General features: G+C 36.8%; 1 protein-coding gene across 50 annotated transcripts in view; it reads right to left on the bottom strand.

Moving 5' to 3' along the window:
* Positions 1 to 814: 814 nt before the first annotated feature.
* The window catches only part of ZMYND11 (zinc finger MYND-type containing 11), a 128086-nt gene continuing 102716 nt past the window's right edge, over positions 815 to 26184 (bottom strand). For 23 of the 50 annotated variants that reach the window (XM_059056844.2, XM_067030156.1, XM_059056847.2 and 20 more), the window contains 11 exons: positions 22751 to 22828; positions 22190 to 22282; positions 20419 to 20506; positions 19808 to 19863; positions 18602 to 18679; positions 17612 to 17730; positions 13240 to 13447; positions 12785 to 12853; positions 11728 to 12000; positions 11224 to 11409; positions 815 to 2002 (listed from right to left, as the gene is read on the bottom strand). In XM_059056844.2, coding sequence (XP_058912827.1) covers positions 1880 to 2002; positions 11224 to 11409; positions 11728 to 12000; positions 12785 to 12853; positions 13240 to 13447; positions 17612 to 17730; positions 18602 to 18679; positions 19808 to 19863; positions 20419 to 20506; positions 22190 to 22282; positions 22751 to 22828 — 1371 coding nt within the window. In that variant the 3' untranslated portion in view covers positions 815 to 1879. Of the gene's footprint in view, positions 2003 to 11223; positions 11410 to 11727; positions 12001 to 12784; positions 12854 to 13239; positions 13448 to 17611; positions 17731 to 17873; positions 17901 to 18601; positions 18680 to 19807; positions 19864 to 20418; positions 20507 to 22189; positions 22283 to 22750; positions 22829 to 26184 lie in introns of all 50 variants that reach the window. The other 27 variants (XM_067030132.1, XM_067030126.1, XM_067030147.1 and 24 more) reach the window with 6 other exon arrangements.

The following is a 26184-nucleotide window of genomic DNA, read 5'->3' as shown; positions in this document are numbered from 1 at the left end:
GTAACTTGGAAATGTGCAACCGTGTCAACGGAGACAAAAAAGCCAAAGTAACACGAATCTTACTTTCATGCAGCTATCGGTAAATAGTACACACTCTGGAATGATTTTACACCAAAAATAGTTCCACAATAACTTGCTCTCATAGGGGTGGATCGAAGTTTTAAAACTTGAAAAACAATCAATCAGAGAAGGTTAAGTGTTCATGGTTACGTCGTCTCGCTCAGACCATGGCACCGTGGCAACACTGACAAATCACACAGCAACAAGGAAGGACCGAGAATGCTGAGTCCCTGCGTAATCCAGGTATGGTGCTGAAATGGGGCTACTGGGCAGGTCCTACAAGCCATTGGGCACCACTGGGCAGTAGCTTGTCGATTAACTTGTGTCACCACCATCTGTAACAGTATTAGGACTGGATGGATGATTATTTCACAGAAGGCTCTTTAGAGTGACCCTGACAAACCTGGAGAAAACTTTTTAAAAGGTTTTTCTCCTGATTCTCTCACTTACATGGTGTGTAATTGCTTTAATAAATATCAAAGGTCTAAATAAATATTTACAAATTATTTCTCTAACCTTAAAAATAAATGATAAATGGGAATTTATTTTGACTTGGTCTAAGATCAGTCTTTGAAAAAACATAAATTGAGGTTTTTTTTTTTTTTTTGTAAAAAGTAATTTAAGTTTTCCTGGCTGTATTTTATATGTCTATGTATAAAAAAAATCATTATTCAACTATCGATCCATTCCTATTGGTAATGCTTCTTAATCCAGACATTCCGCAAAATACAGACTTTTTACAAATCACGGCATCTTTAATACAAGAAAATTAACATGCATTATTCTTCATTCTGTGTACAGTGGTGGAGTTCATTCATTAGTAGGCAATGACCCACTACTACAAACATAACGGCTTCTGTGAAACTTAAGTGCTTTCTTTCCTTTCAGTATTAACTTACAATGTAAGAGGTGACACCAGATAATAGGCAATCAATCAATCAGATGATATTTGGGGAGGGAAGGGAAGCATTAAAGAAATTTGTATGCCTCATCTATAATTTCATGTATGGATAAAGGTAGTTTTTGGCTTTTTTTTTTTTATTTTGTTACAAGCACTCATGTTAGGACAAAGATGAAATGTGCAAACTTTAAAATTTAAATATTTCATTTTCTCTAAGATCCAGCTCAGTAAAAGATTACCCCAGTTCCCTGCAATTTTAAACTACAAGATCAAAGCTAATAATTTGTTATAAAAGTTATATATTGAAAAGAAATAATGAAAAACACAATTGGGAAATATTTAAGAAAAAATATGCAGGACTAGCACCTGCTGTGTCAACCCTGTTCCCTAAATTCAATCAATCATATACCCACTGGCATAACCAACAGATAATGCCTTTAAACAGTAAATTAAGCTGAACAAAACCAGCTCAACAAGGTTAAGAAATAAATTTCACATCAAGGTAGTACGCTTTACTTCTGAAACAGTTCTGTAGTTCTTACATTCAGATCTATTTTAAATGTTTCTTTGTTAAACTCACTTGTATTCACCTGCTGTTTTTTTTTAAAGATCTGTTGTTGAAAGGTTAAAATCTCTGTAAAACCTAAAAATGTTTTAAAATTTGCTGAAAATGCAACAAACTCTCAATTAAAATTTATTTAAAATAATACCCTCCACTGATGTTACTTTTACCCCCCGAAAAACTCCAGAGGAGCATTAACAAAAGATTTAACTACTGTGCAAAATTTCTTCACGAAAAGTGTTTAAAGGCTGGTGCAAAATGGGAAGCAAATTCTAAACAATTTTGGCTTCTTGGAAACAAAAACCGCTGTGTTTGAGAAGAATAATCGTCAGTGATTCTCCAGAAAGAACCAGCCTTCATCTTTTCCGGCGACAGGTGCGCTTGTGTTCCGCATGCCAGTGCTCCTGCTGACACTTGATTGAGCAGTAGGATGTGTTCCAGCAGCAGTGGTACATGGCCTCCTCCTCACAGTTGTAGCACTGCAGGCAAGAAACCATAACCAGCAGTTAAACGTGGGATGAAATGCATAGGAAACTGGGTACAGTGATTGACAGACTTTTGAAACTGTGCTTTTAAAGCCCTTTCTGGCTCAAACTTAAACTAGTATCACCAAGAACATCATCAGAACATGTTTTCTGTCCTGAGCAGGATGGCAGGAAACAATGGGATGGATGACCGAGGCTCAGTGCGCAGTCCTTTGTCAGCAAACTCAAGCTTACTTGGGCACAGCATCAACTTTTTCATCTCCATTAGGTCATTCCCGTCAGCACACAAGCATAAGTAATTTCTATTTTCTTAAAAAGGTCCTGAGATTCTGGAATAATGACAGAGCAGAAGCACCAGGACCTACCTTCCCACCTCGGTAACAGCTGTACTGCAGAATCTGTCTGAAGTAACTATTTTGGAACTCTGAAGTCTACTGAAGGCTTGAACAGTAAGTTATGGTTAATTTTGGCTCTTAGCACAGTAACAGCTACCTCTTCCCTATTCTCCACCCAAGCAGCTGTGAATGGAACACCTTGTGGGAGCCAGGGTGGGCAAAAAAGATGCGCTTCTGGTCACAGAAATGGGTAGCCATTGCTGTTCCACCCCCTATCCCCGCTGTCACAACTCTTCCAGCTGAAGTGACGTCCAGAAGAGTTAAAGGGCCACTGCCCTTTTATTCCCCCTTTTGCAAGCCAGACATTCAAAATCAACTGCATATACAGAAGAAATTAGAGAGTGAATGTGCATACCCAAGGAGAGGCTCAGAAAAGACCTAAGAGGACATTGAGTTTACACCTCAATCTGATCTTGGCACACAGAGAGAGAGCCTACAACAATCAAAGAAACAAAACCAGCAAACTATGAGAAGAGGAGAAAATGAGTTCCAGTTACCGTATTACTAGATTCAAATGTCTACTGTTCAACAAAAAAACCACAAAGCATACAAAGAAGCAGGAAAGTATGACTATTCAAAGGAAAAGGAAAAAAACCAACAGAAACTGGCCATGAAAAAGACCTACTGGCAGATATATTAGACAAAGACTTTAAGACAACTATTAAAGAAGGTCAAAGAACTAAAGGAGAATATGGAGAAAGTCAAGAAAATGATGTATGAACAAACTGGAAACATCAATAAAAAGAAAACGTGGAGCTGAGAAGTCATTAACTGAAGTGAAAAACTGACTTTTCAAAGGCAGATTTGAGCAGAGAGAAAACAGGACAATGGAAATTAACAAGAGAGGTGAAAAGACTGGAGAGCAAACAGAGCCTAAAAAGACCTGTGGGACACCAGCCAATGGACCAAGATATGCATCATGGGAGTCCCAGAAGGAGGGGAGAGAGAAATGAGCAGAGAGAATACTGGGGAAGTTTTTAGCCAGTATTCCTTCAATCTGATGAAAGATATGAATATAAATATTCAGTAACTCCAAGTCAGCTGAACTCAGAGAGCCACACTGAAACATGCTGTAACCAAACTTTTGAAACTCCTAAGAGCAGCAAGAAAAGAGGGGAGCTGTCGCACACAAAGGATCATCAATATGTTATTAGCAGATTTCTCATCAGAAATTCTGGAGGCCAAAAGACCTGATAAAGTGCTAAAAGAAGGAAAAAAAACCTGACAGTGGAGAATCCTATATGTTGCAAAACTCTCCTTTGTACCTGCAAGAAGCACTCGGGGGTCCTGCAGGTGAAATGAAAGGACACTAGACAGTGACCTGGAGCCACGTAGAGAAACAGAAGATCTCAACTGTGGTAAACACATGGGCAATTATAAAAGCCAGTACTATGTCTTACAATGGTTTGTAACTGTACTTTTTCTTTTCTACGATTTAAGAAACCAAGATTTAAAGAAAAAAAGTTATTAGTATAAAAGCTAGTATTACTGTAAATTAGTTTGTAACCCCAAATCTTTTTTCTATATAATTTAGGAGACTAATACATTTAAAAGAATTTTTAATTTATGTTTTTGGGCACACAATGTATGACGATGTAATCATAACATCAGCAATCAAAAAGGGTTGAGATGGACCTGTAAAGGAACAGAGATTTTATATATGTTATTAAACTAAAATGCTGTAAATTTAAATTAGAGTCTCATAACTTTAGGCTGTTAAATGTAATCCCATGGTAACCACAAAGAAAACTGCTGTAGCATATAAACAAAAGGAAAGGAACTTAAACATTTCCCTACAAAAAATCAACTAAACACAAAAACAAGAATGCAGGAAATGAGGGTCAAAAAAGTTATGGGGCTTTAAATTTACAGATTAAACTCTCCAATCAAAAGACACAGATTGGCAGAATGGATAAAAACACGTCTATAGTATGCTGTCTATAAGAGACTCACTTAAGACCTAAAGACATAAATGGGCTGAAAGTGAAAGGATGGAAAAAGATATTCCATGCAAGTTGGAACCAAAAGAGAGCAAGGTAGCTATACTAATTTCACACAAAATAGACTTTAAATCAAAAAAAGGTTACAACAGACAAAGAAGGACACTATATATTAATAAAAGGTTCAATACAGCAAGAAGACATAACAATTATAAATATTTACACACGTAATGACCACTAAAACATAAAGCAAAAACAGACAGTTCTACAATAATAGAGACTTCAACATCCCACTCACACTAAGGGATAGAACCACCAGACATAGGTAAGGAAATGGAGGGCCTAACACAATAAACCACCTAGATCTAACAGATACACACAGAGCACTCTACCCAACAACAAGAGCACACATTCTTCAAGTGTATGTGGGACACTTTACAAATTAAGTCTCAACGTATTTTAAAAGGTAGATATCATACTAAGTATCTTTTTTGACCACAATGGGATAAAATAAGAAAGCAAAAACAAAAGTAAAACTGGAAAATTCAAAGTTGTGGAAATTTTTAAAAAGTTTTAACCAGTGGATCAAAGAAAAATTTAGGTTATGCAGTGAGGCAGTGCTCAGAGGGAAATTTATAGCTATAATATCTACCTGAAGAAAGATCTCAGATCAGTAGCCAAAAAGTCCACCTTAAGGAATTAGTAAAAAAGCAAGCTAAAGCAAAAGTTAGCAAGAGGAAGAAAAATAACTAAATAAATAAAGATTAGCGCAGAGATCAACAAAATAGAGAAGAGGAAAATAATAAAGAAAACTCAACGAAACCAAAAGTTGGCTCTTTGAAAAGATGAACAAAATTGATAAACCTTTAGCTAGATGGACCAAGAAGAAAAGACTCAAGTTACTAAATGAAAAATAAAAGTGGGGACCTTACTACTGCTTCTACAAAAATAAAAAGGATTGTAACAATGCACTATTAACAATTATACACAACAAACTGGATAACCTAGATGAAATGGACAAATTCCTACAAACCCAAAACCTACCAAGACTAAATCTTGAAAAAATCTGAATAGACATATAACTAATAAGCAGATTGACCTATTAATCAAAAATCTCCCAATAAATAAAGCCCTGGACTTGATGGCTTTTCTAGTAAATTCTACAAAACATTTAAAGAGCTGTCAAACCTTCTCATACTTTTCCCAAAGATGGAAGAGGGGGAATATTTCCTAACTCACTCTGTGAGTCCAGCATAACCCTGATACCAAGCCAGACAAAGACACTACAAGAAAAGAAAACCACAGATCCACATGCTTTATGACCATTGAGATAAAATCCTCAACAAAATACTAGCAAATGGAATTCGGCAGCATATTAAAAGAATTATACACCAATGATGTGATGCGACATATAAGAATCAATCAATGTAATATGCCACATCAACATAATGAAGGAAAATCCACATGGTCATCTCAATGATGAAAAAACATTGACAAAATTCAGCACACGTTCATGATAAAAACACTCAGCAAATGGGAACAGAAAGAAACTACCTACCCTCCACATAATAAAAGCCACATATGAAAAACCCACAGCAAACATCATACTCAAAGATCAGGAACAACACGAAAATGCACACTTTCACCACTTCTATTCATTATAGTACTAGAAGTCCTAGCCAGAGCACTTAGGCAAATAAGAAATCAAAGGCATGCTAATTGTAAAGGAAGAAGTAAAATTATCTTTGCATATGATATGATCTTATATGTAGAAACCCTGAAGACTCCAGAATGAAGTTACTAGAACTAACAGATGAATTTAGCAAAGTAGCAGGATACAAAGTCGATATACTAAAATCAACTGCATTTCTATACACAATGAACAATCTCAAGAGCAAATTATAAGAACAATTCTATTTAAAACAGCCTAAAAAAACCAAAATACTTATGAATTAACTTAACCAAGACTTGTACAATGAGAACTGAAAGAAATTAAAGACAACATAAATAAATGGAAACACATGCCATGTTCATGGATTGGAAGACTTAACATTGTTAAAATGTCAATACTACTGAAAGTGATCTGAAGATTCAATGCAATCCCTATCAAAATCCCAGTGACCTTTTTAGTAGAAATTGAAAAAACCCACCCAAATTTTCATATTGAACCTCAAGGGACCCCACATAGCCAAAACAATCTTGAAAAAATAAAACAAACCTGGAGGAATTATACATCCTGATTTGAATACTTACTACAAAGCTACACTAATCCAACCTGTGAAGTACTGGCAGAAAGACAGACATACAGACCAGTAGAACAGAATAGAGAGCACAGAAATAAACATATATATGGTCAATTGTTTTTTGGTGCCAAGACCGTTCAATGGGGAACAGATAGTCTTTTCAATGAAGGATGCTGGAAAATCTGGATATCCACATACAAAAGAATGAAGTTGGACCCTTACCTAACACCATATACAAAAATTAACTCAAAATGGGTCAAGGACATAATTCTAAGATCTTATTTTAAGATCTACAACAATAAATCTCTTAGAAGAAAACAAAGGACAAAAACTTCATGACACTGGATTTGGCAATGAATTTTTGGATATGACACCAAATGCACAGTTAACAAAGAAAAAAATAGACAAATGGCACTTTATGAAAATTATCCATAGAATAAAAAAGCAACCCACAGAATGGGAGAAAATATTTGCAAATCATGTATCTGAAAAGGGATTAATATCCAGAATATACGGAGAACTCCTAAGTCTCAACTCAGAAAATGGGCAAAGGACTTGAATTGACATTTATCAAAGATACAGGAATGCCAATAATCACATGAAAAGATGCTCAACGTCACCAGTCATTAGGGAAATGCAAATCAAAACTACAGTGAAACACCACCTCACACCTATCTGTATGACTACTATCAAAATAAAACAAGAGTTGGTGGGGATGTAGAGAAATTGGAACCCTGGTGCACTGTCATGTGGGAATGTAAAATGGTACAACTGCTGTGGAAAACAGCATGGTGGTTCCTCAAAAAATTTAAAATATAATTACCATATAACCATGCAATTCCACTCTGGGTATATGCCCAAAAGAACTGAAAGCAGGATCTCAAAGACATATTTGTACACCCGTGTTTATAGAAGCATTATTCACAATAGCTAAACCATGAAAGCAACCCAAGTGACCATCAGTGGGTAAATGGATAAGCAAAACTGTGGTATATACATGCACTAGAGCACTATTCAGCCTTAAAAGGGGAGAAACTTCTGCAATATACTGCAACATGGATGAAATTCGGTGCCATTATGCTAAGTTAAATAAGCCAGTCCTAAAAAGACTGTATGATCCACTTACAAGAGGTGCTAACAGTAGTCACAGTCACAGATACAATGTAGAATGGTAGTTACCAGGAGCTGGGGGAGGGGAGAACACGGAGTGACTGTTTAATAGGTAAAGAGTTTCAGTTTTACAGGGTGAAAGAAGTTATGGGAATAAGATGGCAGTGACATTGCACAACATGAGTGTATTTAATAGCACTGAACTGTAAACTTAAAAATGATTAAGATAGTAAATTTATTTTATCACAGTTTTTTAAAAAGGCTCTTTACCTCACATTTCTTTCCATCTACCACCCCCATTTTTCTGCTCCCCTTCCCAAACATCTTGGAAGAATTACCTACACTTGTTATTTCAGATTATTCTCTTCCCCTCTTTTTTAAGCCCACTGCAGTCTTTCACCTGTGCCTTGCCACTGAATACGCTATTATCAAGGTCACTTATAGTCTAAAACCAGTGGTTAATTCTCAGCCTTCATCTTATGGGGCAATGTCTGGAGAAGTTTTGATTGTCACCACTCAGGGGGTGGGGATAGAGGCTTAGCTGCTGCTAAACATCCTACAGTGCACAGGAGTGTCCCCAATTTTTTGGTCCAAATGTCAATAGTACTCTGGTATATTTCCTGTGATTTTACTATGTCAGCAATTGTGACTTCAGTGAGGTTACTATTTTAAAAGTGTGGATACCATGTTTTAATTTTGGAAGTAGCTGTAATAGTCAGATTTGGGTTTGAATCTTAGATCTGTGCTAATTAATCAAGTGAGTTTAGACCAAGTTTATTTAACTTCTTAGTTTCCTCATCCTCAAATAATACGGCAGGCAGCACCATCCCTTCTGTTAATGCATTCATTTTGTATTTCTGCCTTTCTTTGTGAATATATTTAAAGGATGTATCATTCTTAACTATGTTTCTCTTGATTGTATGTCATCTTAACATCCACTTTTGGGGTATCTGACATACCTACATACTCTCTTGTCTTACAGTACTGTACTGCTTCTTACAATAATGTAAGATTTAACTATAATACAAGAATAACTGTAATACAGGAATAATTCTAAATCGTTTACCAGTCTACTAGAAATGATATACGAGCAGAAGTAGCTTAGGAGGGTAAGTCCCAGCTCTACCGACCAGGTTTCTAGTCACTCTGTTTAATCTCATAAACCTCAAAATTCCTTATCTAAAAAAAAATGGGTATAAATAAAAGCAGTATGGTTTGGCATAAAAACAGACACATAGATTAATGGAATAGAATAGAGAGCCCAGAAATAAACCTATGCAAACATGGTCTATTAATTTATGACAAAGGAGCCAAGAGTATACAATGGGGAAAGGATAGTCTCTTCAATGAGTGGTATTGAGAAAACTTGGGCAATGACATGCAAAAGAATGAAACTGGACCACTATCTTAGACCATACACAAAAATCAACTCAAAATGGATTAAAGACTTTAACGCAAGACCTGAAACCATAAAACTCCTAGAAGAAAACATAGGGGGTAAGCTCCTAGACACTGGTCTCGGCAATGATATTTTTTTGTTCAACACCAAAAGCAAAGGCCACAAAAGTAAAAATAAAAAGTGGGGCTACATCACAAACTAAAAAGCTTCCGCACAGCAAAGAGAACCATCAACAAAATAAAACGGCAACCTTGGAATAGGAAAAAATATTTGCAAACCACATATCCCATAAGAGATTAATATCCAAAATACATAAAGAACTCAAACAACTCAATGGAAAAAAAACCTCCCAATAACCCAATCAAAAAATAGGCAGAGGACCTGAACTAGTATTTTTCCAAAGAAGATATACAAATGGCCAACAGATACATAAAAACAGCTCAACATCACCAATCACCAGGGAAATGCTAATCAGTATCAGTGATATATCACCTCACACCTGTTAGAATGGCCATCATAAAAAAAGACAAGTGTTGGTAAGGATGTGGAGAAAAGGAAACTCTTGTGCACTGTGGGTGGGAATGTAAATTGGTGCAGCCACGATGGAAAATAGTATGGAGGTTTCTCAAAAAGTTAAAAATAAAACTACCATACTATCCAGCAATTCCATTTCTGGGTATTTACCCAAAGGAAATGAAAACAGGGTATCGATATCTGTGCTCCAATGTTCACTGAAGCATATTCACAATAGGCAAGATATCTACATACAACCTACATGTCCATCAATGGATGAACGGATTAAGGAAGACATAGTGTGCATGTATGTATATATATTACTACACACACACACACTGGAAGGTTATTCAGCCACGAGTTAGGAAGGAAATGCTGCCATTTGTGACAACATAGATGGGCCTCAAGGGCATTATGCTAAGTAAAATAAGTCAAATATCGCATGGTATCATTTATATGTGGAATCAGATAAATAGGTATAATAATACCTACTTCAGCTATTTCCAATGGTAAAATGTTATAGAAAGCAGTATTTTAATTCTTTATTTTAGCCACCTCTTCCCATTTCCTTGATTCATGAGTAAATTTATGGGAACTTCCCCCTTGTAAGTCTAGTGTCTACTTTCTAGCTTTCTCTCATCTTTGCATGAAGACAGAATTATAGACATGGTGTTGGGGCATTCTGCTTGATAAGATCTTGAGCACACCTTAATAATTCCATCTAGTGATATTTATATTTCATCATTCATCTGTTTTTCCTTCTAAGTTATCTCCATATATTCTTCTAAGTTATATCTGTTTCTCTTTTCCTTCTTGTCAAATCTTCATCAAAATTTTTAAAATGTTTATTTTCCCTCATGAAACATTTACATATATTTAAAGACTCTTTTCAGAATGTAGTCTGAATCAAATGAAGAATCACAAAACTTCATACAGTAATTCATCAAAATTAAAAGCAAGTTATGAGCTTTGGGGAACAAAACTTTGTCCACATAGCTCAGTCAGTTGGCAGAGAAACATCTGTATGCTTAGAAGCTGCTGATCTGGGCGGAAGATAGGAGTCACAAACAGGACATAATAAAAAATGAACATTTGCCAGTTTTTCAGTTAAGTTAGAGACCGGTGAGATGTTACTATCATAAAGTAAAAGTAATCAATAAAAGTAATCTATTTCTTTACTAGAATCTAATGTATAAATGTTAAGTGCAGTAAAATCTGAAAATCCTTAGTTTGCTATTACGACACTTATATTTACAATTTTACAAGTTAGATATTACCTGTCAGGAGTTACCAGCAGAAGTCAGGGCCAGCCCACTTATCAAAATAAAATACTTGCATAGATGGAAAAGTTATATAAATCAGTTATACTAAATATGTTATGTCCCAAAGTATCATAATCTCAATTTAACAAAATAATCCTGAGCAATATCCTCAGTAATGTGGGATCTGGAGTTTAAAAAAAATTTTTTAAGTTAATTAAAGTTGACAATTTCACATCAGATCTTATTTCAGGAGTAATTTTTGCATATGCCATATATATCTTTCTGAATTAGTTTTCATCATACCTATGGTATATTTTTCAGAAATCAGATTCTAAGAAAATAGTGGTATTTACCCACTGCTTCTTCTTGGTCTGAGAAATTAGTTGTTTGTGCTGTGTTGCTAGCTTCTTGATTTCTTCTACAAATTCTTCTTTACACTTTTCCTTTACTTGCTTACATTTTCTGTCTATCTCACCCTGCATATTTGCTACAGCTTTATTTACAGCTTGTCTTTTTTCTTCTTCCATTTCAGAACGCAGCTGAAATGAAAAAAAAAGTTAACCCACAATATGTCAGCTCATAATTTACAGACCATTAAGCAAAACCTTAATACATAGTTTCTACTTAACTGATGTACCTCTTCCCTTTATTTCATTAAGGGCTATAAAATATTTTAGATGAGAAAAGTGCTACTGTTAATTAAAATGTTATAAAAAGATATTTTATTATAGTCCTAGTTTTAAAAAGCAGCTACCTGGTTGATGCCTAAGTGACAGAAGCTAAACCACAATAGGAAGACTATTCACTTATCCTACCCAGATGTCTGAAGGCAACACTGGCAGTGGAGGCCGCATTACCTTTTCTAGAGCTTCTCGTACAACTCTTTCAGTTTCTCGCTTGTGATCAGACTTCATTCGGTCTTTAAAGTCATTGAAAATTTTGGTGTATTTGTCATGGCACATGCTTTGACACACTCCGTCACTGGTGGTCTGGGTGCTTCGATGCAGCATTCTTGGTGAAGAGGCACTTAACTTCTTGGTCTGAGTTGATACAGAAACTTTTTCGATTGGCTGAGGCATCGTGGGGATTTCCTGGCTGGAACTTACTGCTTCTGTTTCAGGCTCTGGTTCCTAAAGGATAAGGAAAGTGCTATAGAATTCACTAGTTCAAGAGCAAGCTCTATTAGGAGAAAAACAGAGTGATATACATAAATAGCCATATAAAAAACTGCAGTTCAAAAACCATGTAAGAAAATGGAAAATTGTTTTGTGTATTTTACCACAATTAAAAATAAATAAAAATTTAAAACACATGCAATTAGTAGGTACAATAATTCTAAACATGAACTTCATTTACAATTACATATCAATACTATGGCTTTTCAAAAAACTAAACAAAAAAATTTATCATACAAAATCATTACCAATTTATAGTCACTTCTTTGGTTTAGATTCTTTAACAAATATCCTAAACCACTTCTCACTGAATATGTGTTAGGATTTTGCCGATATTTACACCTGATTTTAAAATATGCATGGATTATATAATTTTAAAAGGCTGAGCTCAGCAATAGTTTCCTCCAGTTTTTAAATGTTGGCCTCGTTCATTTGTTGGATAAACACTTTGTTTTTTATTAGTGCTATGAGAAAATATCAGAGTTCTAGAAAATACAGCAACGTGCCCTCCCACTTAGCCAGCCGTGGTCTCTGCTGTTTAACTGGTAAGGAGACTTGCAGTTCCCGTGTGTTACTCTATGACGGGAGCAGTGGGAAGACTGGGTCCAACTTGGTTGCTACAGGTTGACTGACGGCAATGCTTTTCGCAAGGACCTGTGAGGAGCACTGCCTTGCACACAACTGTGAAAATATTTCCTGTTTCAATTGCCACCTGGACACTGCAAGGCAGGCAACTTACTTCTTTTTTGGGCTCCACACTTTGATTACGTCGTCCTTTCTTTGTTCTCGGTTCTTGAGTGACCTTTAGCTGTGGGCATCATAAAAGTAACAGCACATTATTCCCGACACTATGAAACACTTCTCTGCCGCTAAGACTAGCCAGGGACCCACAGGTCAGGGGTGAGCACTTGTTCCCTTTCGCATTAGCTCTTTCAAGACCACGTGGTTGGCACTCACAGAATGATTCTTCTGGGCCGAGGGCTTGAAAGAGCTAATGTGCTGGTAGAGTCAGGATTAGGGTTGGTGGTGGCTCCCGTGTACTGGAACTGGTTCTGGTTTCTCTTGCAGAGCACTTTACAAATGTTACACGAAAGGAAGAAGAAAAGTCAGAATCTGCTCATTCCAGTGAGGAGTGTGCGCTGACACCTGCACATTCAGAACAAGAACCGACAGGCTCTCACTGGCGCCTCTCACCTGCTCATTACTGGTAGAGGAGATGCTGGATTCTGCCTCCTCCTCCCCTCGGTCCTCATTCTTAGACTTCCAAAACCTCCCTTCACGAAGGAAGCGCTGATGTAGCTCCAGCTCATCACAGGCCTTCTTCCAGCCCATACTGCGCTTAACATGCAGCCGGTGAACGTTGACTGTGATGTCCTGTATGTTTTCAGAAGGAATCCAGGCCCTGTGAACAACATTGAAAGGGATGGTTAGAAACTTCCAAAATGGGAGGGACTTCCCTGGCCGTCCAGTGGTTGAGACTTCGCCTTCCAACACACGGGGAGCTAAGATTCCACATGCCTCGTGGCCAAAAACCCAAAAGATAAAACAGAAGCAATATTGTAACAAATTCGATAAAGACTTTAAAAATGGTCAACATGAAAAAACAAGAAGAAATTTCCAAAATGGTAGAAACGCTACCCACTGTAAAGTACAATTTGTGGCTTGAATAAAAACTCTTACCAAGTAGAAAGTAGGTGAAGTGACATTTGTTTTTCACAGTCATCAAAGCAAAGTTCTCAGAATGGGAGTGATTCACAGCTCTTTTTAAAATGTTCAATATCTCATTGTTTTGAATACTGTAAATTATTCAAAATCTAGCTATTTGCATGTTAAAACTATAGAATCATTTGTAAATGCCCAGAAATTTTCATGAGACACTTACATACAAAATGAGGGCATCTAACAACTATTATCTACTAAGTCATCACATCCCTATTCATCAGATGAACCATGACTAACAAGTGGAAAACTGTATCATTCAGCAACCAAGTACTCAACTGCGAACACATAAGTTGATCTAAAACTACATTTGGTTCTATTGGGAAGAATGCTAGAAATTTAAGAAAATTTTCCTGGGTGCTAACTGCTTGACTGGACTTAAATTAATATCCAACTCAACCAGGGCTTACCGTGTGCCAGTGGGAGGCACCACAAAGCATACAGTTGCGTGGGACCTGACTGTTCCCGCCTCATTTGATAGCTGGCAGAGATGCTGCCAAAATGGGGTTAAGGAAAGCTATTAATTAGCAGCTGGAACCCAGTGAGGGTCCTCACTGCACCTAATTTATTAGGTTGGCACTTCTATATACATTGCCACTGCCTTTAACTGAGAAACAATGATAAAACAGTGCAGCACAGAGTTGAGGTGACTCTGGGGTACTCTGGAGAGGAAGAGGGTTTCATTTGGCTGTGAGTGGTCACAGGTTTCATTTGGGCTCCCTCTCGAAGGAGGAGTAAGATTTAAACAGGGGACCATATGAGGGGAGGACTTCTAGGCAGAAGGATGTCACAAATGAAATAAGAAAATATAAGGACATGTGAGCCACAGTTAGTAAGACATTCTCTAGAGCACAGGGTACAAGTTGGGGTTCAGCCCTATGAATACACAGATTTGCTCTTTTCAGTCTTATTAGGAGTTTCAGAAATACTAGACCTATGACTGTTCTGAAGGGATCTTACTGAATCCTGGCACATATGCCTAAAGCCAAAAATGTAGACTTATAACTTGCTTATACAAACTAAGCTGTTTGCTTTAGAATTTAAAAGCACATTCTAAATATATAATAATCCATAGTTATATGGTAATGATAACTGAAATTGTTAAATTTGAACTTATTTATAAATATTACATTAACAGTGTCATCTGACAGTGCTTTATTAGAAACCAAAGTAAACTACACTTTGAAAAAGAGTGCAAATAAAATTTTGCTTGTGGAAGAGTTCCTTGCCATTAGATCTTATATTTATATTATATTTACTCTTTCAGTCAACAAACATTTATTGAGCACCTATTACATACCAGTCAATCAATAAAAGTGTTAAAACACTTTTTAAAACCAGTATGTTTTTTGAGAGAGATTTCTGTTATAAGCAGTGCTGACTACCTGGAATCAACTTGTGACCTAGGAGAGAATCTTATCCCCTTGGATATATTTAGTCTACTGAACCTATTTAATCTATTGAATTTATTGAATTTATTCAATTTATCTATTACCAGCTGGAACCCAGTGAGGGTCCTCGCTGTGCCTAATTATTAGGTTGGCACTTCTACATACATGGGCACTGTCTTTAATCTACTGAATTTAATCTACTGATTTAATCAACAGAATCTATTCTTAACATGAGACTTAAGTCTCAATGCAATTCATAAAAACATTCCTATTCTCTCTTAATCATCTCCATTTTTGTAGATAATCAGATTTCAGTTTTAAAGAGTATCACTGAGCATGCAATCTGACCTACACTAAAAATAAAAGGCAAACTGCACCCCACAATTTACAGTAAGTTTAATAAAAAGAGGTAAAATTGAATCTGGCTATACCTACACATCTGTCAATCCGGAATTCTCTGAATATATGCACAATAAAATGGCTCAGTGATATGATGGCAAATGAACCCAAAATGCCCCCTTTCCTTCTTCCCTGTGCCATTGCTCCCTCCAACTACAGGCAGCAGAAAGATTTAGCCCTGCTGACAGTCAGACCCTATTAGCTACTTTTTTTCCTCTGACAGGCAGAACCCTGCCTACCCTATGAAAACCCAGCCTGTACTTACCAGGACCACAGGCATCTGCTCCGGGAACATCACAACCTGCTCAGGGTTCAGGGTCTAGGGAGGGAGCAGCATGTTCTGGTGTGAGCATACAGAGGGACTAGTCCAAAATCATTTATTTGCTTAAATTTTTTTTCTCCCACCTAAGTGTAGACCCATGATAAACTGGCTAAAGAGTATTTGTTGTATTTATTCATGGTGATCTCTGCATAACAATGTGGTATTTAATTCCACTGAATGGCACACTAAAAAATGTTTACAATAGTTTTAAAAAAGTATTTATTAATGAAAACTTGCAGCTGGGGGCCCTTATAGGCCATCTCTTCTTGATATATAACATGTTGCTTAAGTAATTAAAACTATTATTTTTATAGAGTTCATTTTTTAATATATCAATTATTTTAACATGATAGAGTATCATTTTTAAGGTATGTCCCCATCATTCACTTGAAATATCTCGCTGGTATATTGTAACCAGGAAAAGCAAATGAAAAGGATTCATAGTAAAACTGTATTTATAGTAAAATTGTATTTATAGTAAAATTGTAGATCTTTTATTTTCTAAAATAAAGTCCTTAGAGTCCCATCTGTCCATAATTTTTTTAGATAAACTCTTCCAAGAAATAAGAAGTCTGGGGGAAAAAGACTCTGGAAATGTGTAATTTTCTGTTTTAATTCCCTCTTCAGATGAAAAACTTTCTCTAAGGACCCAAGTAAATCAGCTCAAATATTCTTTTAAAATATTTTCTGCACAGTATATACTGAATGATATAAAACAAACTCACTCATATTATTAATAAAATACCACTCATGGTTGAAGATACTATAAAGTTGTTTAAAAATTAGTGAAAAAAGAAAATATAGGAAAATTCTGATTATCAGATTGTTCTCATCTAGTAGTATGTTTTTTAAAAATAACTGAATTCTTCATTTTTCTAAATTAACTGTTTATTTAATGAAATTCAAAAAACTAAGTCAAATTTTTCCCTCATATACATTCTTAGATCATAACATCGACACTCTCCTGTACTCCTGAGTTGATTATTTTTGTCTATGGCTTTGACAGAACCTTGAAAGTACAGTTGAAACTACCGTAATGATATTACAATTCTATGAAATGAACACATCCTGAGAAGCCTTCCACTTAACTCTTAATATGTATTCAATCCCACCATTAACACGCTTCTGAACTCAACAGTGTCAACTATTGAAACTGTCCTGTTTAGTAACCATTATCTGAAATAAACCTAGAAATACCATGTATAGAAAGCACCGTTAGGTGCCCAGTCAAGTTATGTTCTGATTTGTTTTTTAATTAAAAATACACTTCAGGGCTTCCCTGGTGGTGCAGTGGTTAAGAATCCACCTGCCAACGCAGGGGACACAGGCTCGAGCCCTGGTCCAGGAAGATCCCACATGCCGTGGAACAACTGAGCCCGTGCGCCACAACTACTGAGCCCTCATGCCACAACTACTGAGCCTGTGAGCCACAACTACTGAAGCCCACACGCCTAGAGCCTGTGCTCTGCAACAAGAGAAGCCACCGCAATGAGAAGCCCACGCACCGAAACGAAGAGTAGCCCCTGCTCTCTGCAACTAGAGAAAGCCCGCGTGCAGCAACAAAGACCCAATGCAGCCAAAAATAAATAAATACAATAAATAAATTTATAAAAAAATAAAATGAAATACAGTTCACACAGTTTCTAATGGCAAAGCCCACAGAGCACTGGTAAAGCAGGACTGGGCACCCCCCACGACTCCTGGAGGCCCAGGGGTGATGGCTGCACATGATTACCTCTGGTGGTGGTGACCGAAGAAGCGGACGTCAACCTGATTGTCCTCTTTCTGCATGACTTTGGCCGGCCAGAATCCAAAACCTTTCATTTTAGCCCAAACCAGTTCATGATTAGGTATCTGGAAATAAAATGTTTTACCTTGTCATACTATTTTTAAAGTATTAAATACAAGAATATCATTAATACTGAACTACTCAGTCAAGCATAATCCATTATTTTGAAAATATTTTTTTTTCTAACTCCTAAGCACACAGAACTTACCCCCACCCCAGGATTGACTGATTTTGCCTACAAGAAAAACACCAAAAAAATTAAAATTTGCTTAAGCAATGTGGACCTTCATTTCGCAGAAAAGACAGTGAAAAGAACCTCTTGATAGCCTGTGGCATCTGGAATGAAGCCAACAGTGTAACAGTGGCAAACAGAACACCCTAACTTTGCTTCATGAAATACAGTCCAACCCTGGGAGCCTATAAGAAATGGGAGAATTTTAGGCCCTCCTCCCGATCTATCAAGTCGGAGATGCAAATTTTAATGAGACCCTCAAGTGACTGAGGAGCACAGTAATGTCTCGTAGAGTAGGGGCTCTCAGGCAGGCTCTTAACCCATGGCCGGGGGTGGGTGACTGCCCCTGGAACTCTCCTTGAAATCATGCCATTTTAGGGGAAATCACACAGCTATAAGTATATATAAAGACTTAGATTTCTTGTGAGAGAATGAGAGGAAAAGCAAATTTTTACTTTATGTATTAAGGGATTCAATGTTTATTCCTACTCTTGAGGGTCCTCATTTTAAAGTCACAAATGGATACTGATCCCAAGTTGTTTTCCCCATGTTTCAGTTTTTATACTCATTAAAACCATACACACTATGACATGAAGAAAAATATTTAGAAGGATTATAATCTTCAAGCAAATTGGAAATAAACTTCCTTAGAGTAAGACATCAGACACTTAAGAGGTTAAAAAAAATCTCAAAATTTTACATACACAAGGATAGCAGAACCAATTGTCAGGACGAGCATTTGATAAATAGAAGCAATTCTTGCAAAGCTGTAATTCATCCAGCTGAAAAAGAAAATCAACTATTTAGCCTACATAAAATACACACATGCATAAAACTATATAAAATAGATCCATTCAAATTAACATTCTCTTTCATGTATAGTCTCCAGTTTTGTTCCTTAAGCTTAAAATTCTAATTTTCCAATGAATAATGCCAGAAGAGCCTGCCACTTTCTTCTTGGAACCTCCCGAAGGTCCCAGATTGCACTTGGAATAGAGGACAGATTCCTGAGGGGGCCACCGCATCTGACCTCTGCTTCCCCAGCCTCACTGATACCTTTCCAGTTCAGCACTCAGATTAAAGGCTATTTCCTCAAAAATGTCTCTTGATCTACCCATATAAAATATCTGCTACCAATAAAAGCAGTCCCTACTTTGCCTCATTCTCTTAGTGTTATTTTCTTTCATAACATTTTTTTAACTTGTAAAGAAACCTATTTTGTCTGTCCTTTTTTTGAGTCTCCCTCTTCAAAATACAACTGTATGAGCAGGAAGCCAGCATCCTGATCCCCATTTTATTCCTCCTAACACAGCACATAGTAGACACTCAATAAACATGTTTAATGAATTTTTTAAAAGTCATATTTGAAATGGAATCAAGAAACAAAACTTTTTATATAAATTGAGATGCTTTTGAAAAGATAGTATGGTTATAGGTGAGTGTTTCAAATAAGACCACCCAAAAAATCCTTCCCTAAATATATATTTATTGTATAAATATGAATGCTGTTGTTTGGATGCTTTTTTGCCTGTGCAGTGTAGTAAGAACTCAAATTTGAACCTTTCATTCACAGAGGGTAATGTTTATTGAGTGCCTGCCCAGTGCAACACATTTACATGTAGTTATATAACTAATAATCTTTAGGGTAGTTAAAGAGGAGAAAACAAAGTTTCCTTTTCTTGTAACTAGTAGTTACTTAGTAACTAAATCTAACTCCCAGGATTTCTCTGAAAATAGTTCTGCCAGAATTCTTCCCCCTCTCTTTGCGTTATTTCCCATGTATGTCATACATGGAAATAAAATTATATTTAAAGAAAATGGCAAAATTAAAATGTACATATCAGAGTGGAATTATGAAATAGATTAATATGGAATATAGCAAGAGTTTAGTTATTAGGCGTGGATAGTACCTCATGACATGTGTCTTTATAGAGCATCCTTGCTATGTCAGCTTGCTCACTGTCTGCTGTAATTAAAGACAGGTATCTATTACCAGTGATCTAGAAACACAAGACTATCAAAATTAATACAGCTGTTTAAATTTTCTTTCATTTTTAACAAAAGTGGACACATACCATTTAAAACAAAAATGTATATTTAAAATAAAATTAAGGCAGTAAAAGAAAATGCTATCAGCAGCTTTAATTTTATATCCAATATAACATAATACTCTAGGTACAGAGGGACCTCTTTCATTACTTTTGAATGAGGGGATATTAATGCGGAAAATCAAAAGTAATCAAAGTGCTTATAAAAAGCCTTTCAACTAAGTTTATAAGTTTATATACAAAACTATGAATATTATTTAGTGTAACTAGAGTTCTGCTTTTGGCCAGTCAATTCTATAAGCTATAACTCCATTATCAAATATTTTTAAGTTTAAACCCTAACATTATTACTTACTTACAGATCATTCAGGTATTGTTTTAATGTAATATTTTATAAAAGAGTTCTCGACATGGAATGTAAATGGTATGAATAAAAAAAACTACACAAAAGAAAAAAACAAAAAATATTCAACCTCCATAGAAAATCACTGTGTTGTGGAGAAGCAACTGAGCATCAGCTTTGAACTCTTCATAACTTCGGTACTTCCCTTCATTCACTTTCTGCAGAGGGAAAACAACAAAATGGCAAAAGGTTAATGGTGAAAACACCTGTCGGCATTACAGTGTTAGTGTAGGAAACAGGCGAGTTTTCCAGAATGGCATTATGACTACTCCTGTGTCCCATGGTACTGACAGAATGTGCGTAAAAGAAACCCACAACTCCATCTGCAGTTAGACTATTACAGGATGGTGAAGTGTGCAGAGCCCACATCCTGCAGCCAGGTTGTCCCCGATATTTATTTACTAGCATGAACTCTGCAGCGTGAACACCTCATTCTGTAATAACAAAAGCTGCTGCTAAGCACTGTAAATAACGAAAGCTTTGGTCAGTGGGGTTGATGAGACCCTAACTACATATCTACTATTTTTATAACTCAAGAGAATAAAAATTGAAAGAAGAAAGAGCTGTTAGCCTCTGTTACAGTTTACCGTTATCACAAAGAAGATACGGTTATAATTCTGAATTGGGATTAGGCGCTGATGTATAAACAATTTTAAAGTCCTAGGAGGTCCTCTATGCACCAAGGCAAATGATGGTTCTGTCTGGCATCAAGGGTCACAGGGCTCCTTTATGAATACTGATATCTGAACTCCACCCTGAACTTCTCATGGCCTTGGGCTGCAGGTGCTCAGGCCTTGGCACTGTGCAGCACTCCCAGGCTACCTGCCTATACCAGGTGGGGACAACCGCACCCCGCAGTCCCCAGCACCATCATAGCTCGTAGTTTGGTCTGGACTGTAAGCTGCTGAAAGCATGTAAATCACGCCTCTTCCTCTTCATTTTCTTTATGGTGCTTCTGCCCATGGTCAGCACTTGCTAACAAGGCACAACCAGCCCGGCCAGTGTGCTCCACGGACCCAGCAGGATCAGACTGCAGAACGTGGGGAGGGGCCACACAAGGAGAGGGAAGGAAGGGCAGCTGAGTTCTTCCTTGTTCTCAGAGGCTCAGAGTCAGGAAAAGAGGCTATCCCTGAAGCCACACAATCAAGGGGTAGGAGGTAAAATTTAAATTGCTCGTTTTTATGAACCACCTTCATTTATCCCTTTCTTCCACTGAAATAATACACCTTCATTCTTCCTCAGCTATTAAGCAGATTAAGAAATAAGATGATTTTAAATTATTCCTATGATCTCCCTATTATGGCCAGCCATAAGATTTTAAAACTTCAAAACGATACATAGGTACAGAATTAGTAAATCTGCAAAGCTAACTGGAAACAGGTCAAAGTGTTCACTGGATTTTATTGTAATTTGTAATTAAATATTAACAAACCCATTAACAATCCTCAGCTAGAGTAGGTAAAAATAAGAACTTCATTAAAGAAGGATAAAGTTTTCTAGTTAAAACTTTGTTTTGTTCAAGTGCATGTCATTGTGTTTCCCAGGATCCTAGATCAGTTCTATGTTCTAATCTTCCCTTGAGAGAAACTCCCAAGTACTGCTTCTGAAACTAGGAAACCACATCCACATGTTAATTACATCTGGAACATTACACTGACCAGGATACAATACATTTTCTTTAAGCAGCAAGTGTCAAGAATCAACAGGCTGCTGAAAACCAAGCCTCTTAAAAGATGACCCCTAAAGAGCACTAGAGGGAGTGCATGCCATTCACAAGGTCAGCTGCTCAGGCAGGAGGGCGGCAGGTGCACGACCAGGGCTGTGCTGTCAGGGAGCTTTACCTCCTGAATGGCAGGGACGTCGACCGCCGAGTGCACCAGCCGCCGGTACATGGGGTGTTTGTTGTCCTTCCCCTTTTTATTAAGGTCAATAGCCTGAAAGGTCATGAGACACATCAGTTTAAACGTGGCTAGAGAGAGGGGTAAAACATCAATTTCTAAACAACAAGTACTTTAGAACTTAATGAAAAATGTACATGCACTATAGTTTAATGTGGCATTCCTTAAGGTGTGAATAGAAAGAACAGTTATTTTGGAAAATTCAATTTCATTTTAAACACTAATTATCAATGAAAATGTTCATTCTGATAAACGAAATTTTAAAATATAAATGTTTCTAATCTAATACAGCTAAAGAAATGCCTGAGTTGAAAACAAAGACAAAACAAATTTTAAAGCCTTTTATAGAACTATTTACTGCACAAAAGAAACGGGACAGCAGTGGTTTCCACCTCTCATACTGCTCCATGCATATTTGTTCCTTGTCAGTCACTAACTTTTAAGGAGTAAGCCAGAGTGAAATATACTCGGGGCGATTCTGAGAGCCCCCCTTACAGGACTCACCCTCTCCTTCATGCGGGAGACGATGAACCTCAGGTATGTACTCATCTCCTGCTTGTTCGTATTTTTCTTCTTGATGCTCTGTTGAATATAGAAAAGGCCAAGATAAAATCTGATCATTTATAAGTCTATATTCTTGTAAAAGATGCCTCTTATATAAAAGATTATAGTATGTTAAGATTTTCTTAAAAGATGTACTATTTCCAACATTATCTGATTCAGAGAAATCTTCAAAATTTGCATACCAAAAATAGCATTTAACAAGGTAAGAATCGGAAACGATTATACTGTCCTTGTCATAACTTAGAGAACTATGCATTTTTTTCTTTTCTTGATGTTTTAAAACTTCAATTTTCAGATGAAAAGAAATGACAATAACAATAATGATATAATAATGACATAATGTAGAATCACTTATTTTATTTAAAAAAATCAATGGCTGAAATCCTTTAGAGAATATTTTAAAATAGCAATATTGAATGGTGAATTTCAACATAATATTCTCTGTTAAAAAGGTTATTAAATGTCTGTGTCACAAAGGAATTACATACACTGCAGCACACACATCTACATAACTATTTTAAAGTGTTACGGATCTCTTCAGTAATAACTCCAATTTCTGTTAGTCTTGCCTAAAAGCTAGTTAGGTTCCTTAATTTATCTCTCAGAAAATTTAAGTTTACATGAAGAAAAAAAGACAGGATTTTTTAACTTTTATGACATTTCTAGACAGCTAGGAAACAAGGACCAATGTTCCCATTTCCCTAGTCAAGGTTAATATACCATGACAGACACTGGACCATAAGTAGACTGCACTGCAGAGGACTGAGTAGGTTTGGGCCACTATTTAATAGATGCTTTAACTTTTTCAGGCTGCTACATTATGAGTCTCTACCCAATGGTATTATTACTTACTCCCAAAAGAATTTTATACACAGGAAGTCATCTCAATATGCTAAGTACAATGGAAGAAGGAGCAAAAATTTCTCATGTAAATGAGAAACCTTAGCTATGGCTTAAGCAAACTGATTATACATACACAACATTAAAATATCTGCATAAAAAGTGGAAAACTGTTTTCTGAGCTGGAGACTTACTTTCATACATTTCATGTTTGACATGATCCCCTCCCTTCCTCCTCACCTGGATTCTTTGGCAATGCAGTCAGTGCTCTCCTTACTCAGCTTTATTCTATGACCTGTACAGTTTTATTATGGAGCAGTTTTTCTCAACCCCGGCCATAACTCAGATACACTGGTGGACTCCCATAAAATGCAGCTGGGCTCCACCCCCAAGCATCTGAATTGGAATTTCTAAGGGAAAGTTCATTTACTGTTAATTCCTCAGGTGGTTGTGACATCTGGCAAAGACCAAGTACCAATGGTGTAGATGTGGAGTTTAAAATGCAATGACATTTCCTGAACCCCAGGTTTTATAATCTCTGGGGAAAGGGTCTTTGATGTAGCTTGTAAATTCTCATTTTAAACAAAATCCCCAGTGAGTCCCAGGCACACAAACACATGAGAACTATTAACTGCTCCCTCCTGTAAGCCAGAGTAAAACAGTGGATCTGAAACACAATCAGCTATTAATGCTTTTGCATAAACATTCTTGCTAGCACGGCCATCCCTCCAAGCACTGCTTTCTATACTAAACAGCCTGATGAGCTGTTGGACATAGGGAAGAAAGGGTAAGAAGGCCAAGAAGGCTTTTTCCTCACCTCTTGGGAAACCTATATTCCCTTAAAAAGAGAGGAGAATAAAAACATGCTTCCAGGGACTTTCCTGGTGGCCTAATGGTTAGGAATCCGGGCTTTCACTGCTGCGGCCCGGGTTCAATCCGTGGTTGGGGAACTGAGACCCCGCAAGCCGCATGGCATGGCTAAAAAAAAAGACAAAAAAACCAAATGCTTCCAACTACATGCTCTATCATGCCAACTCTGAAATATTTTGGGAACACTACTAACACTGCAGGTCCCAAATATCATTCTGATCATTAAATCATACAACTGTGTATAAATTCAGGTATAACAGCAATCTACATCAGATTAGAAGTCTTATAATACTAGCTGTGGGGTCATGGTTCTTTTAATAGATAACATATTATTCAGGTGAAATATACAACCAGCACTGTATGTAGTGCTGAAATATTACTTTAATGCTCACTAAAAATTGTGCCAAACTAAGCAGGATGGGAACACTCTCCTCTCTGGGTCTCCCATTGAATACCTAGAGCTCAGCCAGGCAATGAGTGCTCTTGAAGCCAATGTCCACTAGTGCTGGGACATCTGCAGTAAATTGAGAGGCGACGGTGGGGATGGGTGCTCACTGCATCCCCTGCAACATGGCTGCCCTGTCTCCAGGGCTGCTGTGTACTCCACACATGCACAGGAATATATTTTTCTCATTTCTGAACTCTCAACATCAACCTATCAAGTACTTCACTGTTAGTTAGAATCCAACTCCTTTTGGTTTTAGAGCCTTAGAAAATAAAGCAATTCAATGTTTCTCTGTGGGTGAAATTTATGTAGTGCTAGAATCAGAATATCTCTACAGGCATACCTCGTTTTATTGCACTTCGCAGATACTGTGTTTTTCACAAATTGAAGGTTTGTGGCAACCCTGCATTGAGCAAGTCTATCAGTGCCCTTTTTCCAACAGCATTCGCTCACTTTGTGTCACTAGGTCACATGTAGTAATTCTCATAGTATTTCAGACTTTTTCAATATTACTATATTATTATATTTGTTACAGTGATCTCTGATCAATGATCTTTGATGTCACTATTGCAAAACGATTATGACTCGCTGAAGGCTCAGACGATGGTTAGCATTTTTTAGCAATGAAGTACTTTTTAATTAAGGTATGTACCTTTTTTGACATAATGCTACTGCATACTTACTAGTTTAAACATAACTTCTATGTGCATCCAGAAACCAAACTAGTTTGTGCAACTAACTTGATTGTGATATTTGCTTTACCATTGTGGTCTGGAACCAAATTTGCAATACCTCCGAGGTATGCCCGTATAGCTAAAATATCCTAACCAACTGGTTCTTTCTTTGAAACAAAAAATATTGAAATTTTTTGAAACAGTAGGGAAAACCCTATTTTACTTTGCTTAAGTTTAGGTAACTGTGCATTATATTGTTCATGTAATTCCCCTGTTTAAATGAAGGTCTATTTTCAGTTCCGATTTCCTTTCCATAGAGAATCTACAAAATACATGGGTATTACATGCTCTCAGAATGCTTTTACTTTGGTTTCACCTGTTTAAACATTTTTAGTTTAGCATAACCACGTGCAGCAACATTTCTTTCTGGGAAGACTCCAATTGTACAGAGTTCAGGCCAAGGGCCTTAATTTTACAAAACTATAATAAATGATAAATTAGAGGATAAAAATCTGATTTTGTATCATGTTTAAATTTGCTTAGAA

The sequence above is a fragment of the Kogia breviceps genome, chromosome 3, assembly GCF_026419965.1.
Source record: "Kogia breviceps isolate mKogBre1 chromosome 3, mKogBre1 haplotype 1, whole genome shotgun sequence".
Classification (NCBI taxonomy): Eukaryota; Metazoa; Chordata; class Mammalia; order Artiodactyla; family Physeteridae; genus Kogia; species Kogia breviceps.
The sequence above is the reverse complement of the archived record's forward strand: the minus strand, read 5'-3'. Positions and strand labels throughout refer to the sequence as shown.